Raw genomic sequence first — 23,126 nt, forward strand, 5'->3', positions numbered from 1 at the left:
CGCAAGGTTCACGAAGATGATCCTTTTGGCTTGCCAGAACTTTCTAGCCTTCATTTTCTTTGCTCCAGATTATTTTCACTTCTTCACTAAACCCACAGGTGATTGGGACACTAATTGCAATTCTCTTTGTTACTGGTTAAGGGCCACAACTTACAGCAACTAGTGGGAGAAAATCATTAGCTTTCTCCAGACTTTAGGTATTTCTACTGCAGAAAATAACACACCAAATCCTCTTCCAGATGTCTGAAGGCTTCTCCCTGTGTCATTCACACCCACAAGCTGTCCAACTACCCAGGAACCAATCAAAGACATGTTGTCAGACTGATGACCTCCAACATCCACGACTGGTCACAATTGTGCAATCCAATTAGCTGCTTGTTGCCATATAAATCTCTTTGTGCCCCACTCCCTTTCTGCCTACTTCCCCCACTGCTTTCAAAGCAACAATTAAACATGACTATGATGAATTTCAGTAACTTCTTTTTCAATGTGTGCAATTCCTTCCACAGTCTTCAGTTTTAAAAGTTAGCTTCTCTATTTAAGAACACAATCGAAAATACAGAAAATATAATGATTAGAAAACAAAATAAATGGCACAGTAAACACAAAATACTTAGGTTTCACTGTTATGTGGAACAATTCAATGACATAAAATCTAACAACCACAATGACCTTGGCAGCTGTGGGCAGTGCAGTCTATGTCCTGATTTGAAACTTGAGTGATAGCCATGGAAGGTGCCTGAATTCTTTGGTGAAGTCATTCTGTTTGGTCAGGTTAAGGTGTGAGAAGTATTTCCTGAAAGCCAGTTATGTGCAGTGTCCTGTTTCATGCTTTGTGCTACTCCCACTGGCTACTATGTTCTATGATACTGCTCCTTCTTCTCCAGCCCCAAAGACAACCTAACTAGCTACTTACGAGTTATAAACAACATTTGCAATGCAGACAGATAGTCCAATACCAACACAAGGTTGTTCCCAGAATTTTCAAATGAATGGATTGGAGAAATAGCCAAATAATGCCGAGATGTTGACTATCAGGACAGGACAAACAATAACTAATATATACAGAGGTGACGAGCCCATTAAATAATAGTCATGTTTATATGTTGCTGACTGTGAACCATGGAAATTGCCAGGCAAATTTATCATGTCAGGTGGTTGGTGTGATAAAGGTTTCTAATATATTATTATCATTTGGAAATTTGTATTTAAAGGTGGAGGGAAAATAGTTGTTAGTTTTCAGTTCTGTGAAGGTGGCTTGGGTTTACTTCACAAAGATCAGAAAGCAGTTTTGTAGTGAACTCAAGATAATCTCCGAAGAAAGTATGAGAGTTAAATTAAGTGACTCAATCAGCTACCTGGGAAATTTTTGCTGAATGTTTACAATGCTGAATTTTATGATCTACACAGAAACAAAGGGTCGAGGCCATTAGTAGTTTGAGTTCAGTTGAAGAGAACAATTTCAACCAGTAAGAGGGCAATTTAGTTTGCGTCAATCCAGGCTTTCCAAACTGGAATAACAACCTTAACAGCTTTTTAGCAATTTAAAGCAGAGATTTTCTTGAAGTTCATCAACGAAGTTGTCAGTGTCTGTGTATCTCAGGAGAGACTGTAACAGAGGGAATTACATTTGGCATAGAACGTCACTTAAAAGGAAATGCTTGCAACCTCATCAGTTCGTAACAAATTAATGAGTTAAGATAAGATATAAGTGATACCTCACTAGGATTGAAAAACTGTAAAAGATATTGCTGAGAAAAGAATTAAATTTTACTTTTTGCTGTTTGTATTGAGATCTTCCTAAATTACCATATGTATGTATAATGTATATGTATATATATAATTTATCTAACCACCACAATAACCAACCTGCAAAATTAAAACTATCAAGCCAGGTTTCACTCTTAAATGTGACTTGTCCAATATTACCATCAGCTCAGATCATAACAAAATGGGGGCAGTTGTTCGAAAATTAGTACATGGAGGTACTGGGTGTAAAACAGCAGTGTTGTTGTGGAGTTTATTGCATAGATTGGAATTTCAAAATAGCTTTGGTCGCTGCCAAGATTTTTCTGCAAGTAGAAAATATAACAGTGGACCATTTACAGTCTTTGACTAAGGCCGCACTGAGGAAGTAAGCATCTATATTGAAGATAAAAATTAAAGCAGGAGTTCATAAGGGTGTGATGATTAACATGATTATCCGGCATTTAGAAATGAAAGGAGTGAAATCCAAAATTGACCTACCACCGCTAGAATTAACTAAAATCCAGCTAGAAATGGATTAAAAACCTGATTCGTAAGAAAAAGAGAATAAAAAGCAATGGAAGCAGAAGAGAATTAAAAGAAAGAGCAATGGCAAGGGAATAGAAAAGAAAGAGAACTGGAAATTAGGAATCTTGAAATGGAAAGTGAGGTGGAGGGAAAAAAAAGGCAATGGGAATTTTAAAAGTAGCTTGCATTTTAAAGAGTTAGAGAAATCAAATAATAGAACCGGTCCAGAAAAGTTGCTTGCACCCCTGGCTTTTGAGCAGGTTATATTTCTTCTAGTGTGTCCCTGATGTTTAAAGTTAGGTGAAAGCAAGAGTTTTACTGGGATAAAGGGCAAAATAAGACAATAGTGAGGGAGCTGGATTTTTGCAGAACTATCATGACAAATAGAATACCAAAGTCTAGACGGTTAGGAATTTGACTTAGAGGTTCTATGTGACTTAGAGGAGAATGTTGTTTTGATATAGATTCAGTCGGAAGTGGCTTTTAAGATAGAAGGACAAGTGATCAGGGATAGCCAATCGAGATGATGGGAATAGAAACGTCACTTAAGGGGTCGTGAATATGGTTAACTCACTGTAAAAATCATCTCTTATTTTGCTATCTACACTGCTCATTTAAAGTGAAGATAATTATTATAGAATCATACAGCACAGAAACAGACGCTTTGGTCCAACTTGTCCATGCTGCCCAGGTATCCCAATCTGATCTAGTCCCCCATTTGCCAGCATTTCGCCCATATCCCTCCAAACTCTTTCTATTTATATACACATCCGGATGCCAGGTTGTAATTGTATCCACCTCCACCACTTTCCCTGGCAGCTCATTCCATGTGTGCTTTAAACTTCCTGTTTTATTATCCAAATGCATGCTTTAGAATATAGAGCATTCAACAGTACAGCATAGCAATGGGCCATTCAGCCCACAATATCCTCTCAAACATGACACCTAAATTAATCTGAGATAACATGGTGTAGAGCTGGATGAACACAGCAGGCCAAGCAGAATCAGAGGAGCAGGAAAGCTAACGTTTCAGGGCTGGACCCTTCTTCAGAAATGAGGGAGGGGAAGGGGATTCTGAAATAAATAGAGAGAGAGGTGGAGGTGGATGGAAGATGGATAAAGGAGCAGATAGATGGAGAGGAGACGGACAGGTCAAGGAGGCAGGGATGGAACCAGTAAAAGTGAGTGTAGGTGGGGAGTTAGGGTGGGGGTTGGTCAGTCCAAGGAAGACGGACAGGTCAAGGAGGCGGGATGAGGTTAGTGGGTAGGAGATGGGGGTGGGGCTTGAGGTGGGAGGAATGATTAGGGAGGCGGGAAGGAGCTGGGCTGGTTTTAGGATGTGGTCGGGGGAGGGGAGATTTTGAAGCTTGTGAAGTCCACATTGATACCATTGGGCTGCAGGGTTCCCAAGCGGAATATGAGATGCTGTTCCTGCAACCTTCGGGTGGCATCATTGTGGCACTGCAGGAGACCTAGGATGGACATGTCGTCCAAGGAGTGGGAGGGGGAGTTGAAGTGGTTCGCGACTGGGAGGTGCAGTCATTTGGCGCGAACCAAGTGTAGGTGTTCCACAAAGTGGTCCCCAAGCCTCCGCTTGGTTTCCCCGATGTAGAGGAGGCCACAACGGGAACAGCGGATACAGTTTACCACGTTAGCAGATGTACAGGTGAACATCTGTTTGATGTGGAAGGTTTTGTTGGGGCCTGGGATGGGGGTGAGGGGGGAGGTGTAGGGGCAGGTGTAGCACTTCCTGCGGTTGCAGGGAAAAGCGGCGAATGTGGTGGGGCTGGTGGGCAGTGTGGAGCGGACAAGGGAATCACGGAGGGAGTGGTCCCTCCGGAAAGCAGATAAGGGTGGGGAGGGAAAAATGTCTTTGGTGGTGGGGTCAGATTGCAGATGGCGGATGGAGGATGATGCGTTGGATCCGGAGTTTGGTGGGGTGGTACGTGAGGACGAGGGGGATTCTGTTTTGGTTGTTATTGCGGGGAGGGGGTGTGAGAGATGAGTTGCAGGAAATGCGAGAGATGCAGTAGAGGGTGTTTTCGACCACTGTGGAGGGGAAATTGCGGTCCTTGAAAAACGAGGACATCCACCCACTCCTTGGACAACGTGTCTATCCTGGGCTTCCTCCAGTGCCACAACGATGCCACCCAAAGGTTGCAGGAACAGCACCTCATATTTTGCTTAGGAAACCTGCAGCCCAATGGTATCAATGTGGACTTCACAAGCTTCAAAATTTCCCCTCCCCCGACCACATCCTAAAACCAGCCCAGCTCGTCCCGCCTCCCTAACCTGTCCCACCTATCTGCTCCTGCCATCTCAACCCCGAACCCCCACCTCTTACCTACCAGCCTCATCCCCGCTTCTTTGACCTGTCTATCTTCCCTTGACTGACCAAACCCCATCCTAACTCCCCACCTACACTCACCTTTACTGGCTCCATCCCTGTTTCTTTGACCCGTCCGTCTCCTCTCCACCTATCTGCTCCTTTATCCATCTTCCATCCGTCTCCCCCTCTCTCTCTATTTATTTCAGAATCCCCTTCCCCTCCACCATTTCTGAAGAAGGGTCCAGACCCGAAATGTTAGCTTTCCTGCTCCTCTGATGCTGCTTGGCCTGCTGTGTTCATCCAGTTCTACACCTTGTTATCTCAGATTCTCCAGCATCGGCAGTTCCTGCTACACCTAAATTACACTAATCCCTTCTGCCTGCCCTTGGCCCATATCCCCCAATTCCTTGCATATGGTTTTAACACGATTAGTTGCTTGCTGGATGCCTGGAGATTTGTTTGATTTGGCACCAGATTCAATTTACCATCAGGAAGGGGGAAATCAACATCCTAAAGGTCACTAAGTTATTGTGTACAATTTCATTTGAAGTTCAGCAATGAGTGCTGTTGTTTCACCCATTATCTCCTTGTGTGGCTTGATGAAACATCAATGCTCTTGTGAAACATCTTGTGATATTACATTAAGTTAAAATTGCTACATAAATGCAATAATTCAATGTCCGCTTATATTTAAATGCAAGTTATTATTGTTAATTGTGAGATATTTGGAATAAAATTTAGAAGAGTGTTAAAAGAATAGAAATATTAAGGAAGAAGCTAAAGGAATGGAACAAAATGTAAGAAAAGCTGCCCCAGGAGTAGGGAGTGAGATCAAATTTATTAAAGGTCACACAACCTCCTCCAACTTGTGGAACAAGCATATAAGTCAATGTTTAATCAGCCAGAGGTGGTTTGTAAGAGTCAAGGTATCACTGCTTAAGAGCCAAATTTCCATCAAAACCAAGTTATCAATGTAATTGCCTATAATAAGACAATAAATGGCAAGGTAACACAGTGTGGATCTGGAGGAACACAGCAGGCCAGACAGCATCAGAGGAACAGGAAAGCTGACATTTCGGGTCGGGAGATAGTAGGAACTGCAGATGCTGGAGAATCTGAGATAACAAGGTGTAGAGCTGGATGAACACAGCAGGCCAAGCAGCATCAGAGGAGCAGGAAGGCTGACGTTTCAGGCCTAGACCCTTCTTCAGAAAAAAATTTTCTAGGCCCGAAATGTCAGCCTTCCTACTCCTCTGATGCTGCTTGGCCTGCTGTGTTCATCCAGCTCTATACCTTGTTATCTCTTATTTCGGGTCGGGACCCTCCTTCAGAAAAATTTGTGCAGGATAAAGTGTTGACTAAGCAACAGAAAGGGAAGTAGAGTTGAGAGAATAGATCAAGAGATGACACAAGAAGGTTAAGAAAGGTAAATAGACCCAAGTCAGGATCTGTAGCCAGAAAACAAATAAATGAACATAGGGACATGGCTCATGTTAGGATGGAAAGCGCCTGGTTGTCTACTCCCTGTCCTCTGATTATAATGTGAAACTGTCCAAAGGTAAAGTCAGAGGCCTTCTGCACAATGAGATTAGCTTGTTTTACAAATATGCCAGCTTGGAGATTGAGAGGTGAACCTGCGCTGGGATTCAGAGATGACTTTGGAAGCTGAGGGAGCCTAAGAGGTGTTGGAGATGCTGATTATTTATGGATACAATACTAAAGTTTGTCCATTGGAAAATGACCATGTGAGATGTATGGAGAGTTGAATATGAGCCAGCATTGATTGGATCAAGGTCCAAAAGAGGTGAGAAATGGCGTTAGGGATGTTTCAGAGCAGCTTGATGAAGCAGCATAAAAGTTGACAACTATATCCCATCTGTCAGCTTGACACTGGCGCTGAGTTATGCCCCATCTGTCAACTGAGTTGGCATTGAATTTCTCCCCAGCATTTAGGCTAAGCTGGCATTTCACTATGCTGCAGCTGTCAGAGTAGCGATGATATTGTACTACTTACACAGATGGTGAGTCTGAATGGAGCTAATGAATCTCAGTCAGAGTGAGCTAGGGTTACTGTATGCAGCTGTTTCTCCTGTTTGAAGGTAAATGTGACTCAAAAACGTGACAACTTAATGTGACAAGGGAATAAGGTTTGTGTTGGTTTTTTACTGAACTTATTATAAGCAGAAGTAAAATAGACCTTTCATATCTTTGTTGCCTTATTAAAAACTGAGTTCAACATTCAGCAGGGCTTCCGGGTGATGTTGTGGTGAAATAACCACCAACACTAAACTAAAGCTAAAATTAGCAAGATTGACTGATTAGTTATTAGTTTTTCTTTACTGGGACTACATTATGAGAGAATGTACTGTACCTACTATCCTGCATCTCAAACTAGAGGAATCATTGTGGATGGTTGGATATCTGCAATGGTACAAAGAGGAGTGATCATGTTAGAAACCACTGCTAATCTAATAAAAAAAAAATGCATGCCACCTAACTGCTTTGTGGAATAACATACATTGCTGCTGCAGAATTGAACATAAGAAACCAAAACATTCAAACACACTGTTAGCACAACTAACAGAATGTCTAATTTCCAATAAGTCACGGATGTGAGTCCTATGACTACTAGTAACTGTGCCCATCTCTACTAGCATTTTGTTAGGTCTTCAGAGAAAGCAACAATTGCCAATGCTGGAGTCAGAGATAACACAGTGTGGAGCTGGAGGAACACAGCTGGCCAGGCAGCATCAAAGAAGCAGGAAAGTTGACGTTTTAGGTCGGAACATTCTTCAGATATGGGGCAGGGAGAAGGTAGGTGGGATGGTGACTGGGGAATGGCAGGGATTGGTCAGTGGGACGGGAGGTGGGGAGAAGATGAACAGGTTGTATCAGGTCAAGGAGGCAGGGATAGAGGGAGGGTTGGACATGTAATGAGGCTGGGGGTGGGGAGATTTTAAAACTAGTGAATTCCATGTTTAGGCCATCGAGCTGTAGGCTCCTGAGGTGGGATATGAGGTGTTGCTCCTTCAAGTTTGCATGTGTCCACTGAAGTATTTCTGGAAGGAAGAGGACAACTTTCCTGTGAGGTCTTTCCAGAGGGAGGAGGACAACATTTTGTTAGGTTGCCTGCTTTCTGTACTATTTGCCTGATTTGCAAAAGACTTATTTCTAAATTCTATTTGTCTGTGCCTCTAATGAATGGATTATTTGCTTAAAATGAATAAAAAGCATTTTATGATTATTTAATAGGATTTAATTAAGTTTCCCCACCTCCACTCCTGGCCTCCCAACAGTTAGCTTAACACCTTCACAACAGCTCCAGTTATATGATTTGCCAAGAAACTGATCCCACGGTAGTTCAGATAAAGATGGGCCCAATGGTTCCATTCAGTACTGGCGTCAGTGTCACAAGAATCAAAACACATTTCTCCCACACCCATCTTTGAATCATGTATTCAACTTGCAAATATTAATTGCTCATGACTTGGATTGTTACCCAGAGGTTCATTAATTTAATAATCAAGGTAATCAATGGAAACCTAGCAGTTTTGCAATTTGTTATGATAACCTCCACTCTGGATTTTCTCATACCCACAAGCAAGATTCAATTCAGGGTGCAGCTCTGGGGAATTGACCCTATACTATTGTGGTGATGACAGTTATATAGAATAGCAACTCTGGTTATGATATTACTGGAAGTATCCTGTATCACATGACCACCCATCTCAATTCACCAAACCCCACTCTGCCACACTTATTCTCTCGACATAATTCCTTTTCATCTTTCTACTTGGATAGAGGAATGACTCATCTCGCCATAATGAGGGAAAGATCCAGGTCTGTTCTATTCACAAAAGTTAGGACAAATCCAGCAAAGCAAATTTGGTTCACTCTACTCTTGCTCATCAGCAAAACGATAGAAGGTGTTGCCAACGGTGCTATTAAGCAACATCATCTTCTCAAGAGCAGTCAGGGATGGACAAGTGCTGGCCTTGCCAGAAATGCCCACATCTCATGAATGAATGAATAAATGCCAAAATAAGTCACTGTAGCCTTACCAGACAATAGGGCTGCTCTCTCATTAGAGAGAGACAAAGCCATGACACCTCAGGTGAGGGAAGATGTTGAGAAGGAGAGTCCTTCATGATAACCTCAGCCAGTGCAGGAATTGAACAGCCAGCTGAGCTAAACCGACCCCTGTCAGAAACAGAACCAGAAGTAATACCAATCACCCCAGCAAACTGAGGCATATAAATAACAAGCGGGACATGAATTATTCAAAGACTTGGAGGCTTTCCACTTACACTGGAATGCCAGGGTTCTCATTCACTGACCAAAGTCTCTCTGCCCAAGGTGACTTGATTCCTCCTTCCACCCAAGCCATAAACGTACCGACCTCAAGTTGCTTATGTCGACATAAGATTGACTGTTTAACCAGGTTTCTACTTATTATAAACATTTCCCACCCATTATTAAAGTGATAGTGATTGTTTAAATCAATATCAATGACATCAAAAAAAATCAGAAATTCATAGATCAACAGATTCATGAATATTTTCTGATTTACCTATTAAAAAACTTCTGAATGTATGATTTCTAGTATCAATGCACCAACATTTCCAGGCTCATGGCAGAAGTGTATTTGCACAACATATTATTTTTCTGAATGCAGTGCATGATGATGTGATACAGATTTTTAAATTCTGCTCAGTTTTAGATGTGTGTACTAAGGGAAAGCATTAACTTTAATGCAGGAAGTGAAGGAGGAAGCAAAAACATGGAAGCATCTATTTCTATTTTAAGTCCAGGTTAGCTTTTAACAGTTTGGCACCAAAGCAAGTTACAAACCCCTAGGGCCTATTCAAAATCTCTAAGTTGACACCTGACTGAGGCAATCTGCTAGTTGTTAGTCAGTGCTGGGTTTGGCTCCCTGGTCAAATCCAAAGGGACTTTGATATCAGGTAGGGTCATGTCCAAGTTTTCCTTAGTTTTCCATATTGGACATGAAAAAAAAACAAAACTGCTGCCCCACCTGGCACTACAAAGGTTGTGAGAATATATAATTACTGGGGCTTCTTTACCGCCTATCCTCACAAAAAAAACACAGTTGCTTTTTGATCAAACTCCCAGGATGAAACTTTCTGGATGATATTACATGTAGATATAAATGAGGACCTTTCTGGCTAAACTCAGTGATCTTACCGCCTGCTTGGTTAAGCCGGTTAAAATCAGCAAACGTCAGCTTCCGAAATTCCAAGTTCGTTAAATTCATTTTTTGAGGAATATTTGGTTGAAATTGAATGATATTGACAAAATGAAGAATTTTGGCCTTGATATGGAGGAGCAGAATTTCCTGATTGCACTAATGTGCCACTTCTTCACCATAGACATGATTCTTGGCCATTTTTCTGGAGACTAGATCAGGTGATGAAAAATACCTGCATGCAACCAGTGTGTAGCTTGTTAGGTCAGTTAAGAGGGCAACCAGCGTTTTTCAATCAACCAATGAGCCTCCTGCAGCATTGGGAACATGGATAGTGCCTGGGGTGTAGCACGCCAGTGGTGTCAGTTCTCCATGATCACTTTGCGCATCTCCCCTTTAACCCAGCAGTTGGCAGCTGTATACAATGTTATGTTGAAAGTTCTAGGAGGCGCTGTCTCTGTCTCTCTAACTCCAGTGGCAGGTTCTACCTCTTATATTTTCTCTACCGTTGAAAGCCCACCTGCCATTCTTAATTGGATGGTGAATTGCCCTTTGGTCAAACATTAGTCAATCCAGCAAAATCAGTGTCACTTACTGTGACATACTGCAGGGAGGGAACCTGCTTTCATCTCTCAGTCTCAGAATATGCTAGTCTATATAGTATATAGAAAGACCACACATAAGGACCAAATACTCAATTACATGAGCAACCACGCCAATGTCCACAAATGGAGCTGCATCAGGACACTATACAAATGAGCCACAAGACATTGCAGCTACCCGGAACTACACAAAGCAGAACAGGAACACTTATACAGAGTCTTCGAAAGAAACGGATACCCAAAAGCACAATCCACCATTACCTCCGAGACAGACCACAACAGGGAATACACAACACAACCAGACTCACTTATCACCCTACCATACATCAAGGACATTTCAGAAATGACCACGAGTCTACTCAGACTCCTAGGTATCAGAGTAGCCCACAAACTGACAACCACCCTATGACAGCTACTGACCAACTTAAAGGACCCCATACCCAAAAATGGTAAAACTGGGGTAATATACAAAATACCATGCAAGGACCACGAGAAACACTACATAGGCCAAACTGGAAGAAAATTGACTATACGGATACATGAACACCAACTAACCACCAAGAGACACGACCAATTCTCACTTATCTCACTACACATGGACAGGAATTCGGCTGGGCCAACACATCGATAATTGCACAAGCCAAGCAGAGACACACTAGGGAATTCCTGGAGTCCCAGTATCCCAACTGGAACTCCATCAACAAACACATTGAATTAGACCCTGTGTACAAACCACTAAGAAACAGAACCAGAAGTAATACCAATCACCCCAGCAAACTGAGGCATATAAATAACAAGCGGGACAGAACACTGATGCTTCACCGGAGGCGCACTGACAATGTTACCTAGCAGGGTGATGAAACATTTGCAACCAAACCCACTGGCTCAGTGAGCATATCTACAACCTCATCCACAACCCGAGCTACAAATCTTCTTGAAAAACTTTAATGCTTATCATTTTTTGGAGTTAGCTTTAGTAAAACATTTAATTGAGTGCTTTGATAACAACTGCAATTGTTCAGGTTTATTGTTTTGTTGTTTTGAATCAGTGGAGAAATTCATTTACAACAAAAGTAATTAGCCTGACACTGGAATTACCTCCGGAACTAACCTGACCTTCAGGGGTGTTTGAAACTGCCTTCTAATCTCAGGGAAGTTATGATGTGGAGGTGCCACTGTTGGACTGGGGTGGACAAAGTCAGAAGTCACATGACACCAGTTTATAGTCCAACAGGTTTATTTGAAATCACAAGCTTTCTGTGTGCTGCCTCTTTGTCAGCTCAAGTGAAGAAAAGCATACATGCACAGAATTTATAGGCAGAGAGATCAATGGGCAAAGAGACCAAAAGATCATACAAATCGTGTGAGTGGAGTGTCGAATAATAACACTCTTCAGGTGATCAAAAGTGTCAGACGGTGAGTAAAGTTTCAGCAGCTGAATAGTAAGTGAAGGGGATGATCGATAATCCAATTAATTGAAGTAGAGAGATAATTACAAAAAAATAAAAATAAGGTGGTGCTGGAGACAAGCCAAACAGCTGGAAAAACAAACTGAATATCTAACCAAGTAACAAACAATCCAAAACTGTACAAGGACAGCACACATCCCTGCTTCATGCTATTGGAGATTCAGAAGCAACTCAAGAGGACATTGGTATGACATATCCATACTGATATTCATGAAGCTGCTTTACCATGGCAAGGAACACAGATGGGCATCTGAGTTTTTCAAGGATTTTCCACAATCCATCTCTGCTCAAATTCTTAAATACCTTGTTGAAGACTAAAAAGGTGATACACAGCCCTTTGTTTGGCTGACGGCACTTTCCTGCATTTGTCTGCAAGCAAATACCATGCCTGTGGAGCTTCTGCTTTGAAATTGCTAGCTTTTTGGGAAGTTGTTTTCCACATTGGTAGGCACTAGCCTGTGGTGTCTCTATTTGCTTTGAAACTGTACTGGGTGATTTTTTTCTGCAATGGTAGAGAGTAGCCTGTTCTAATATCTTCTAGCCAAGATCTTCTCAGCAATAGAAAGGAGAGTGATCCCATGATTTTTGTTTTTGTACAAGGTGATGATAACAGCATCATGAAAATCTAGTGGGATCCTGCCCTGCTCCCAGCAGGCCATGAAAAGCGCATGGAGCTTGGTGTGCAGGGTGGGGTCACCATATTTGAAACTTCAAGTGAAATTTCGTGTACACAAGAAGCTTTGTTGTTGTTCATCTGTTTTATGACAGTTAAGTTTCCTCCAGAGTTGGGCTTTTATTCAGGTCATTTTCACAGGCTGTTTTTGGATGTGACTGACATCTAGTATCATGACTGTGCACTTGGCACTGAAGAGTCTTTAGTTATTTGAAGTACTTTAATTTAATAGACTTTTAATACTGTATTACAACACTGATTGTAATGAATTTTCAATTGTTGATTCTTGCAGGAACTGCCATCTGATGATGTTTTTCTGTGGTCAGACTCAATGACTTTATTGATGAGGAAACTCGACCAGCTGAACATGGACATTGAGGATGCACTTAGTTCCAGCCCATCTCCTACCAGCACTCCTGCACCCAAGAGACGTCAAGATCTTCAACAGCCAGTAAGTCATCCTTACATTCTTTTTATCATGTCTGATCTATTCAACATAAACAGCAGAAAAGGGTAGCTTTGGGCAACGTGCAATGTGTTTTCAGACAAAAACTAAATGGAAGCAAATTTTGGAAATCTTAAAGAAAAGCATGTGATTGTTGGAAACAAACACCAAGTCAAATATAGTTCTGATGAAGGGCTATGACTACAACATTAACTTGTCACTTTTCTTCATAGATGTTATGCCTGACTTTGTTCAGACTATTTATCATTAATGCTTCAGTTTATTTTATTGAGTTGCTCCTCAATGCTTTTTATTTTTGTCATGGCTGTATTGATAAAATATGGTATGAAATCTGTGGAGTTCATTAGTTTTATACTAAAAACATAGCTATACTCCTTCATTAATTCTCAGCGATCAATATGCACTCAACATACTCAATCATAGTGTCTTGGCCAATTTTAATTCCAGCTGGATTTTGAAAAGATGGGTAATGAGATAAATTGTAAAAAGCTTACAACTAACCCTTCTAATCTCTTCTTTGGATCAGTGTGAATAATAGTTAATAACTTTGTTTAAAAAATTAAAGCAACTATGTGCATGCAAATTGTTGTTATTTCTGTTGCTGTCATTGCCCACTGGTGTGCTGAAGTGTTGGGCTTGACTAATTATTATAGCCTGATGGATGGAGATTGCTCAGTGTCACTCTAAAATGCCTATTGATAAATCGTACTTGTCAAAAGCTGTACTGTACTTAACCACTGGGTACCAAAATAGTCTACTCCTATAAGTGATTTCACACGGTGGCATGGGACATCACTGACCTAGTGAATAAATTCATAGCCTGTAGTGAAGACATCAAATGAAATAGTGATGCACGTTTGCAGCCAATGTCAAATTACTGCAGATTAGAACGATAAATTTAATAACTTAATGGAAGCAAAGTGTGATGATTTCCAATTAAAGGAGGGACAAACTCACAACTGAACTGTTAACCTTACCTTTCAGCCAAACGTCTTTTCATTCGATTAAGCAGGAAAATATATATGTACTTTGAAAAATAAAAGAGTAGCTGAATGATGGCACCAAGATTGAAAGGTCAAATCCATCAGTCTTACATCTTAAATTCAATTTGGCAACCTAGATTCATCATTTAAGCATATCAAGAGTTAATGCTTATTTTAAAATGTGAACAATATATTTAGTTTTAGTATTTTTGAAAGCAACATTATCCATCAATGATATATTATTATTGATAATGTTTGGTACAAAACCTCACGTCCATGTATAAATTGATCAGCATGATTTAGATCCAACCTGTAGGTAATATTAAGCTCGTAAAGAGGCGCTCCTATCACTGTTGTCTGAGCACATCTTTTTAATTGCTCATAGGAAGTGAGCGCTGGTGACAATGGCAGCATTGGAAATTCATCCCAAAATGTCCCTGAGAGGGTAGTAGTCAGCCATTGCTTTGCATTAATGCTGTTGTGGTGTAGTAAAACACAATACTAATAGAGGAGATTTCTTGATTGAATGGCAATAAAGAAATCGTGATACAGTTTCAATTCACGATGATGTATCTCTTGGAGAACATGCAGGTGGTGGTGTTCTGAGGCATCTGTAGAAATAGCACGAATTAGGAGCAGCAGTAGGCCATTCAGTTCCTCAAACCTTCTCCACCTTTTGATAAGATTATGCGAATTCAACCCCACTTTCCTGCCTACCCCTGATAAACTTTGGTTCTCTTGTCAGTCTAAAATACATTTACATGTGTCTTCATGGAAATAACTGCACAAAGACCAGTATCCCATTAAAATCACCCTTTATTTACATGTGGAGAGTCCTCAACACTGATCCAGCCTCCTGAAAGCCTGTTCTCAGAGTGAACAGAACTCTGATACTCCTGTTTATATCTGTCAGCCAAGGCTCCCTGACTGGACCAGATTAACAGCTTCAGTCAAGAGATTCATATTCTATGATGTCCACCTAGCTGACCTCATTACAATCACTACATTAACAAGATTCAATTTCTCTGCCTCCACAATTCCCTGGAAGAGAATTCCACAGATTGTGCATCAATGAGAGAGGAAAACTCCCCTCATCATCATTTTACGTAGGAAATTCCTACTTTTTAAACTGTAGCTATTAGTTGTAATGTCTCATTCTTCTAAACTCCAGTGGATACAAGCCTAACCTGTCAAACCTTCCCTCATAAGACAGACTTCTATAAGAACATAAAAACTAGGAGCAGGAGTAGGCAATTCCACCCCTGAAGCTTTCTCCATCATTTAATAAGATCATGAGGGATCTTATCTTGGCCTCAACTCCGCTTTCCTGCCCACTTCCCATAATCCTTTTACCCAAAACTAATTTTAAAAATCTGTCAACATTCTCCTCAAAATTATTCAGTGTCCTGCCATCCAACATACTCTGGAGTAGTGAATTCCACAGATTCATGACCCTTTGAGAGAAGTATCTTCTCCTCAGCTCTGTTTTAAATCTGCCAGTCCTTAGCTTAACACTATGATTTCGCAGACTAGATTGCCGCACAAGGGAAAACTTCTCCTCTAGCATCTTCTATACCTCAATTCGATCTCCTCTCATCTTTCTAAACTCTTGCAAGCATAGACATAAAGTGCTCAATCTCTCCTCATAAGGCAAGCCTTTCATCTCTGAAATTAATCTAGTCAAACATCTCTGCACTGTTTCCAATGCAATTATATCATTTCTTAAAAAAGGTGACCAGAAGTGTGCACAGTACTCTAGATGTAGTCTTACTAATGTCCTGTATACCTGTAGTTTCCTACTTTAATAAACCACTACTGTTACAATAAATGACAACATTCCATTTGCCATCCTAATAACTTGCTTTACCTTCATACTAATGTTCTGTGATTCATTTACCAGGAAACCCATAGCCCTCTGTACATCAGGTTTCTGCAATCTCTCTCATTTTAAGTATTATGCTTCTATTCTATTCTTCTTGCCAAAGTGGACAAGATGACATTTTCAAACATTATACTCCCTCTGCCAACTTTTTGCACAGTCTCTTAGCCTATCTGTATCCCATTGCAGAGTCCTTATGTCCCCCTCACACCTTAGTTTCTGAACCAGCCTTGTGCCATCAGCAAATTTAGCAAGCATACACCTGATCTCTTCATTCAAGTCATTGGTATACATCTTAGATACCTGAGACCCCAGCAACCTATAGCACTCTACTCGTTACGTCTTGCTAGCATAGAAACGGCCTATTATACCTACTCTTTCCTGTTAGGTAACAAATCCTCATTCATGCTGATACATTTTTCCCTATGCTATGAGTTCTTGTTTTGTTGAATAATCTTTGATGTAGCACCTTGAAAAGCTGTCTGGAAATCCAGATCCACCACATCTGCACATTCTCCTTTATCCGCATTACTTGTCATTTGCATAAAGAACTCAAATAAATTAGTCGCACATGATTTCCCTTTCATAAAACCATGTTAACTTTGCCTGATTACAGAGATTTTTTAACTGCCCTGCTATAATTTCCATTAAATAGATTCAAGCATTTTAAATACCATAGATGTTAGACTCACTGGCTTGTAATTTTTTTTTAAAATATAAGAATTGTTTTTTTTTTCTGAAGAAGGGTCTAGGCCCGAAACGTCAGCCTTCCTGCTCCTCTGATGCTGCTTGGCCTGCTGTGTTCATCCAGCTCTACACCTTGTTATCTCAGAGCCATCATGTCGCCCGTTTTGCCCATTTAGCATGATAGTAGCACCAACTGACCTCTTAATGTTGATCTCTCTCTCTCTTTGCACCTTCTCTGCGGCTGTAACACTGTAGTCTGCACTCTGTTCTGCTTTATATGATAGGATCGACCTGTATGGCACATAAAACAACACTTTTCACTGTATCTCAGTACGTATGACAATAATAAATCAAACTCAAACTCAGTATGATGGAGGCACACTCAGCAATAAAGTCTGAATTCCATCATCAAAGAGACTGAGACTCCTACCAGTAGTGTCATGGAAAATGCATCTTTGACAGATATTTTAGAGAAGGCAAGGTCAGCTAGACTCTTCTAACTCTTTTGATTCAGTCACCACCTGCCACAGATCCAGCCTAGCAGATTTGTGCCTGGGACTTCGCCAACTCTAGTAGCAGTAATGTTATCAAGCTGCTCGTTGTGAGGGACATCGTGTCCCTCATCCAGAGAACATGCACAGCCCTTGCTACCCTTAGGTTAGTGAGACCTGTGAACTTGTAGTTCTCCTTTATTTTAGCTCATAATGAAACTAGTTGTTAGCCTGGAATGGTTTTCCAGAAGTTGATGGATTGTTGTCGACTGCAACAATATTGCATCATGCAAGACTTTAGAGTCATAGAGTAATACAGCACAGAAAAAGACTCTTTGGTTCAACCAGTCCATGCCAACCATTATCCCCTCCTAAACTAGTCACAGCTGCCTGCACGTGGCCTGTATCCTTCCAAATATTTCTTATCCATGTACTTACTTAAATGTCTTTAAATGTTATAACTGCAGCTGCATTCACCACTTCCTCTGGAAACTCATTCCACACACGAACCACTCTCTGTGTAAAAACAATGCCCTTCATGTCTTTTTAAAACGTTTCTCTTCTTACCTTAAAAATATGTCCCCTGTCCTGAAATTCCCCCTCCCTAAGGAAAATACACCTGCCATTCATCTTATCTATAACCCTCATTATTTTATAACCCTCTGTAAGGTCACCACTCAAACTCATATCCCCAGTGAAAATGTCCTAGCTTAATCTAGCCCCTCTTTATAACTCAAACCATCTATTCCCAGCAACTTCCTGGTAAATCTCTTCTGAACCTTCTCCTGCTTAAAAATATCCTTCCTACAACAGGGTGACCAGAACTGGACACAATACTCCAGAAGAGGCCTCTCCTACGTCCAGTACAACCTCAATGTAAAGCCCGAATTCTTATGTTCAAATGTCTAAGCAATGAAGGCTAGCATACTAAATGCCTTCTTAACCATGTCATCTATGTGTAATGCAAACTTCAAAGAATTATGTACCTGAACCCATGGGTCTTGCTATTGTACAACATTGCCCAAGGCCCTGCTTCTAATTGCATAAGTCTTGTCTTTGTTTGTTTTACCAAAATGTAATACCTCACATTTATCCAAATTAAATTCCATTTGCCACTCCTCAGCCATTGACTCAATTGATCAAGATCTTTGTAATCTTAGATAACCTTCTTCACTGTCCACTTTACCACCAATCTTGGTGTCATCCACAAACTTACTAACCATGCTTTCTGTATTCTCATCTGAATCATTTATATAAATGACAAACAAAAATGAACCCAGCACCGATATCTGTTTAAAGAAAATGGCAGGCAGTCTAAATCTAGCAAAGCATTCATGCAAAGATCAGTGGTTAAAGGTTAATGAAATCCACTAAATAATGTGGAGACATTATGAATGTAATAATGTAAGGAGAATGTAAGAACTAGGAAGAGGAATAAGCAAGTCAGCCCTTCAAGCCATCTCCACCATTTAATACAGCTATGACTGAGGATAGCATCTCATTTAAAATTCCATTACATACCAATCATTTTGAGGATTTTTACTTTTGTTTACATAAACATAACTACTTTTATTTGATTTGAGTGAATTGTGATCGAGTTGTTCTCACATGCTGTGTTTATCTTCTAACATTCTTGCAATTGGCATCAACCCTGATATGTAGGTCTTGTTTAGTCAGCTGTAACCTGAAAATAAACATTCTTAGATTTGTGAAAGATGGCACATGGGAAAACCCACAAGAGTGATTGAAAACCGAGAAACATTTACTGAGGCCAATAGCTGCTGTTTGGGTTTGATCTAGTCAGAGCCATGCTTACTTTGTACTTACATTACACAGTTCTGGCTGTGTTACCTAGATACAGACATGGGCAGAGTTTTCTCAGAACAGTTGAAAGTATGAATTTCTCAAAAGTAGGGAAGAGAAAAGTCCAGCTTTCTAAATTTTTACATAGTGATTAGACTGTTTTATTATGGTGCCCACAAAGTCCAGCAGACTCCCTGATGCTTTTTAACATGGGCTTAACACTACACTGGATTTCCAATCCATGTATTACTACCCAAAGGCTTGGTTTGCTCTTTAGTTTGGACCCTAATTCCAGTGTAATTTACTGTGTAATTTCATGCTAGCACAAAGCTAATGTTGCTTCCAATAACTTTAAGTCATCCTAAAATTAGTTTTCAGATACATTTTCTGTGTTTTCCCAGGAAAATGTTTTGATCTTCTGGAAGCAGATTTAATAGCAATGTTTGATGCATATTTGCATTTTCAGTTGAAGTAAAAAAATGCAGAGCAATAGGGCAAGTTCAGTGGAAAATGAAACAAATGTAGAGCTATGGTGCAAGATCAGGGGTACAGAACTAATTGGATAGCTCTTTCAAAGAACCAAAACAGGAACAGTGGACCAGATGGCCTCCTTCTGTACTATATGATTCTGTGATTCATTAGGTGGCATTGCACTGACATGTTATGGCAGCACGTGCATGTATCATTTGTTAACATTGTGGTATCTCAAAGCTAATATTGTTCTACTTTATACAAATGTTAGCTTACTTGAAAAATTACATTTCAAGGGTGATTAACCTCACAGGTATTTGACTTTCTTACTTGCACAACTGAAGGTCCTGCGTTTTGTAAACTTGTAAACTGACTCTTCAATGGCTTCAGATTTGGCAGTAACCAGAGAAGGGAGGCAATGATCAATGATCAGCACTATATCCTCATAAATGTCCATGCCTTTAGCTTTCAATTGCTCTTGGAACAGTGGACAAAATCAAATATCTTCAAAATGAATCAATTTGAAATATGATTGTTTTGCAGACAAATCCTTTGGCAAAAAGTGTATTCAATTCTGGAGACTGCAAGTTAGGTCAGCAAATAGAAGTAAATCCTTCTCTAGCACTGGCCTAATTCCCATTTGCAAATTTCTTTTTTCTCCATTGATCTGGGAAAGAAGCGAGCTCAGTAATGATAGAACATTGATAAAAATAGTTTGGGCTGCCCTTGACAGGCACCATCAATCTTACAGAGTGGTTTCTTATTCAAAATGCCCTACTGAGGACTTTCACCATTTTCTTCTTGCATTATTAAAGATTATAATTTTAATAGAATACTTTCATTACAAGCAGAGAACAGGTTCTCAACCTACATTGTAAATGCCCAACATATTTGATCGTATTTATTCTGTAATTGGCTATATGGAGCACTTGGTTCTTTGTGATTCTGTGTCATTAATCTGAGTGCTCTCTACTGATAATCATGGAAATGCACTTTCTGCAAGGCAACAATGAATTAGATTGAAACATGTGACCATTCTCAAAAGGAATGATAGATATTAGACTCTGATAGTCAGCTAGAGGAGTAATTGATCAGTAAATTTTAAATAATTTATTCATGACAAACACTACAATTCACCAGTAAACAACAGCAGACATGGATGAAATATGTGGTCTCAATATAAGACGAATAAGGAAGAAGGAAAAGGTGGTCTGGTAATCTGGGATGACATCAGCACATTAGTAAGAAATGGTCTTGATCTGGAAAATGTAAATGTAGAAGTAGTTTTGATAGTGATAAAACAAAACAAAGGTCAAAAGTCACGGAGCGGAGTGGTTTACAAAACGCCCTGGCAATAGCTATGCTGTAAGAAACTTTGTTATGTATGTAGCTGGGAATGCTGTCCCCTTAAGACAGCTGGTCTGCTGATCCAGACAGATGGAGCTTGGGTCCAATCTAGAACAAGCTATGAAGGTGTGAAATTGTCAATGAAGTGTTCCTGTTCAGATATACTATTTGTCTACCTGGTACGTATTCCTGGTTCTAAGGGAAGCACCAATATAACAGCTGGCAACGAGAGTGGAATCTGGCCACAAATTGCGTGCAAACAACGTTTTTATTTGTCTCGAAGTGACGTCACCCAGACTTAGGAAACGGTGTAAGGAGGTGATGGTGAGTTAAGCAGTCGCGAAGGAGGACTCAAGCCATGGTCAATGCCAGGAAAAAACGTACTCATGGAGGAGCAGGCTGAGAGTGGCACATCTGGCAGATAGCTGAAGAATGGGAATATGCACTTGGGAGTAGCTGAAGTCATCATGGAGAGCAATTGCCGATGACGTAAAGGAAGAACAGTAGACTAGCAGAGCTGGTGAGGCAGTGGCCAATGTGGGAGTGTTTACTCAGGGGACTCATGTTGCAAACGTTTGCTCGAGTAGAATGGCAGGAAAAATTCCCACCAGCATGAAAACAAAATAGCAGGCCAATTTGGGGATGATGAAACTATTTGACGAAGAATCAGAAAATTGGACTTCATATATGGAATGCTTTAATTTATTCCTCAAGGCGACTATAGTGGCTGAGGACATTGAGGTACTGGTTTTCTTAAGTACAGGAGCAGGATTTTTGTGATTCTAAGGAGTCTGGTACAAGCAGAGAAATCCATACAGTAAACATTTCCAAACATTTCCATTCTGTGCAAAGAGTTGGGAAGTTATTTCACACCCAAGTTGCTGATGTTCGTGGACCCTTTCTATTTCTAAAAATGGGTACAGCACAAAGGAGAGCGAATCACCCCATTCGTGGCTGCCTTAAAGAGTTTAGCAGAACATTGTAAATTTGGAGCGTTCCTTCAAGTTGCCTCGCAGGACCATTTGGTTTGTCATCTCTGACACAAAGCCACCCAATGGAAGTTACTAACAAGGGGAGACCTAGATTTCAAAGCAGCTTTGAAAATTGCTACGTTAATGGAGTTAGCCACCAGCGAAACAACACAATTGGCTGACGATTCCCGGGCGCATCAAGTAATGGAAACTTCACCGAGTGCGGTACTAACGGTAGAATGCTGCTGGTGTGGCAAGAGTGGACTCAAGGACCTGAAGCACAGTACCACAGGTGTAAGCAAGTGGGCAACCTTGTCAGAAATTGCTGCATGCACCTCAAACAAAAGAAGGGGATTCAGAGAGAAACAACCCTGAGTACGAGGCATAAGGTACGTGCTACCAGCCAAGGAGTAGACACGCAGTCAGCTGGGTCTGCAGAAGAAGCAGAAGGGCCAGAGTCAGTAGAGTTTTGGTCAAACATACTGTTTAGACCGTTTGTTTCTGGTCCTTCCCTAAGTAGAGGGGAAGACAGTGAAAGTGGAAGTAGGTATGGACACTGAAGTGTCCCTGATTCCCCAATCAGTCTATAGGGAGAAATTAAGGGCACTACCATTGAAGTCTGCTTAGAATATACAACGGACAAACAATGAATAAGTGGTGCCACTAAATGGCTATGTGCTGGCAAAAGTACAGTTAAGGGACCAATGTGCAGAATTGTCACTTAACATAGTAAAAGCCAAATAACCTGCATTATTCCGATGGTCCTGTTCACAAAAATTAAGATTGAACTGGGATGTGGTTTATAGGCTGGCAGACTTGCATGAATTTGCATGAGATCCTGGACAAGTCACAAAGAAGTCTTCAAAGGAACTCTGGGGGAAATGAAAGGAGTTGAAATTAAATTACAGCTGAAGCCAAAGGCTTGTACTAGGAGTCTGAAGGCCCATCTGGTACCATACACCATCCGGCCTAAAGTGGAGGCAGAACTGGAATGTCTGGTGAATCTGGGACCGTTGGAACCAATGAATGGGCCACTCCAATCATTTTGGTCTGAAAAACAGATGGCATGGTGAGCATTTGTGGTGACTTTAATGTCACAGACAACCCAGCTCTGAGTGTGAATCAATACCTCCTTCCACTCATAGAAAACCTATTCAGTTGACTAGTAGAGAGAAAGGAATTTTCAAAAGTAGATCTGTCACAGGCCTACCTACAGATGGGGATCGCAAAGGACTCTCAGCCGCCACTGACAATAATGACACACAGGGGACTTTTTTGCTGCGAGTGACTTCCTTTTAGCATCATGTCAGTGCTGGCTTCGTTGCAGAGGGCCATGGAACAAATATGCAGTGGGTTGCCGGAAATCCAGTGTTATCTGGATGATATTTTGATTAATGGATCCTCTGAATAGTATCATTTGAAAAACTTAGAAGGAATCCTAAAAGTTTGCAGGAGCATGACCTACAAATAAAAAG

General features: G+C 40.8%; 1 protein-coding gene across 1 annotated transcript in view; it reads left to right on the top strand.

Moving 5' to 3' along the window:
* Positions 1 to 23,126, top strand: part of stard13b (StAR-related lipid transfer (START) domain containing 13b) — a 450,686-nt gene that overhangs the window by 121,534 nt on the left and 306,026 nt on the right. The window contains exon 3 of the mRNA XM_048598023.1: positions 12,846 to 13,004. Coding sequence (XP_048453980.1) covers positions 12,846 to 13,004 — 159 coding nt within the window. The remainder of the gene's footprint in view (positions 1 to 12,845; positions 13,005 to 23,126) is intronic.

Source organism: Rhincodon typus, chromosome 6, assembly GCF_021869965.1.
Source record: "Rhincodon typus isolate 14 chromosome 6, sRhiTyp1.1, whole genome shotgun sequence".
Lineage (NCBI taxonomy): Eukaryota > Metazoa > Chordata > Chondrichthyes > Orectolobiformes > Rhincodontidae > Rhincodon > Rhincodon typus.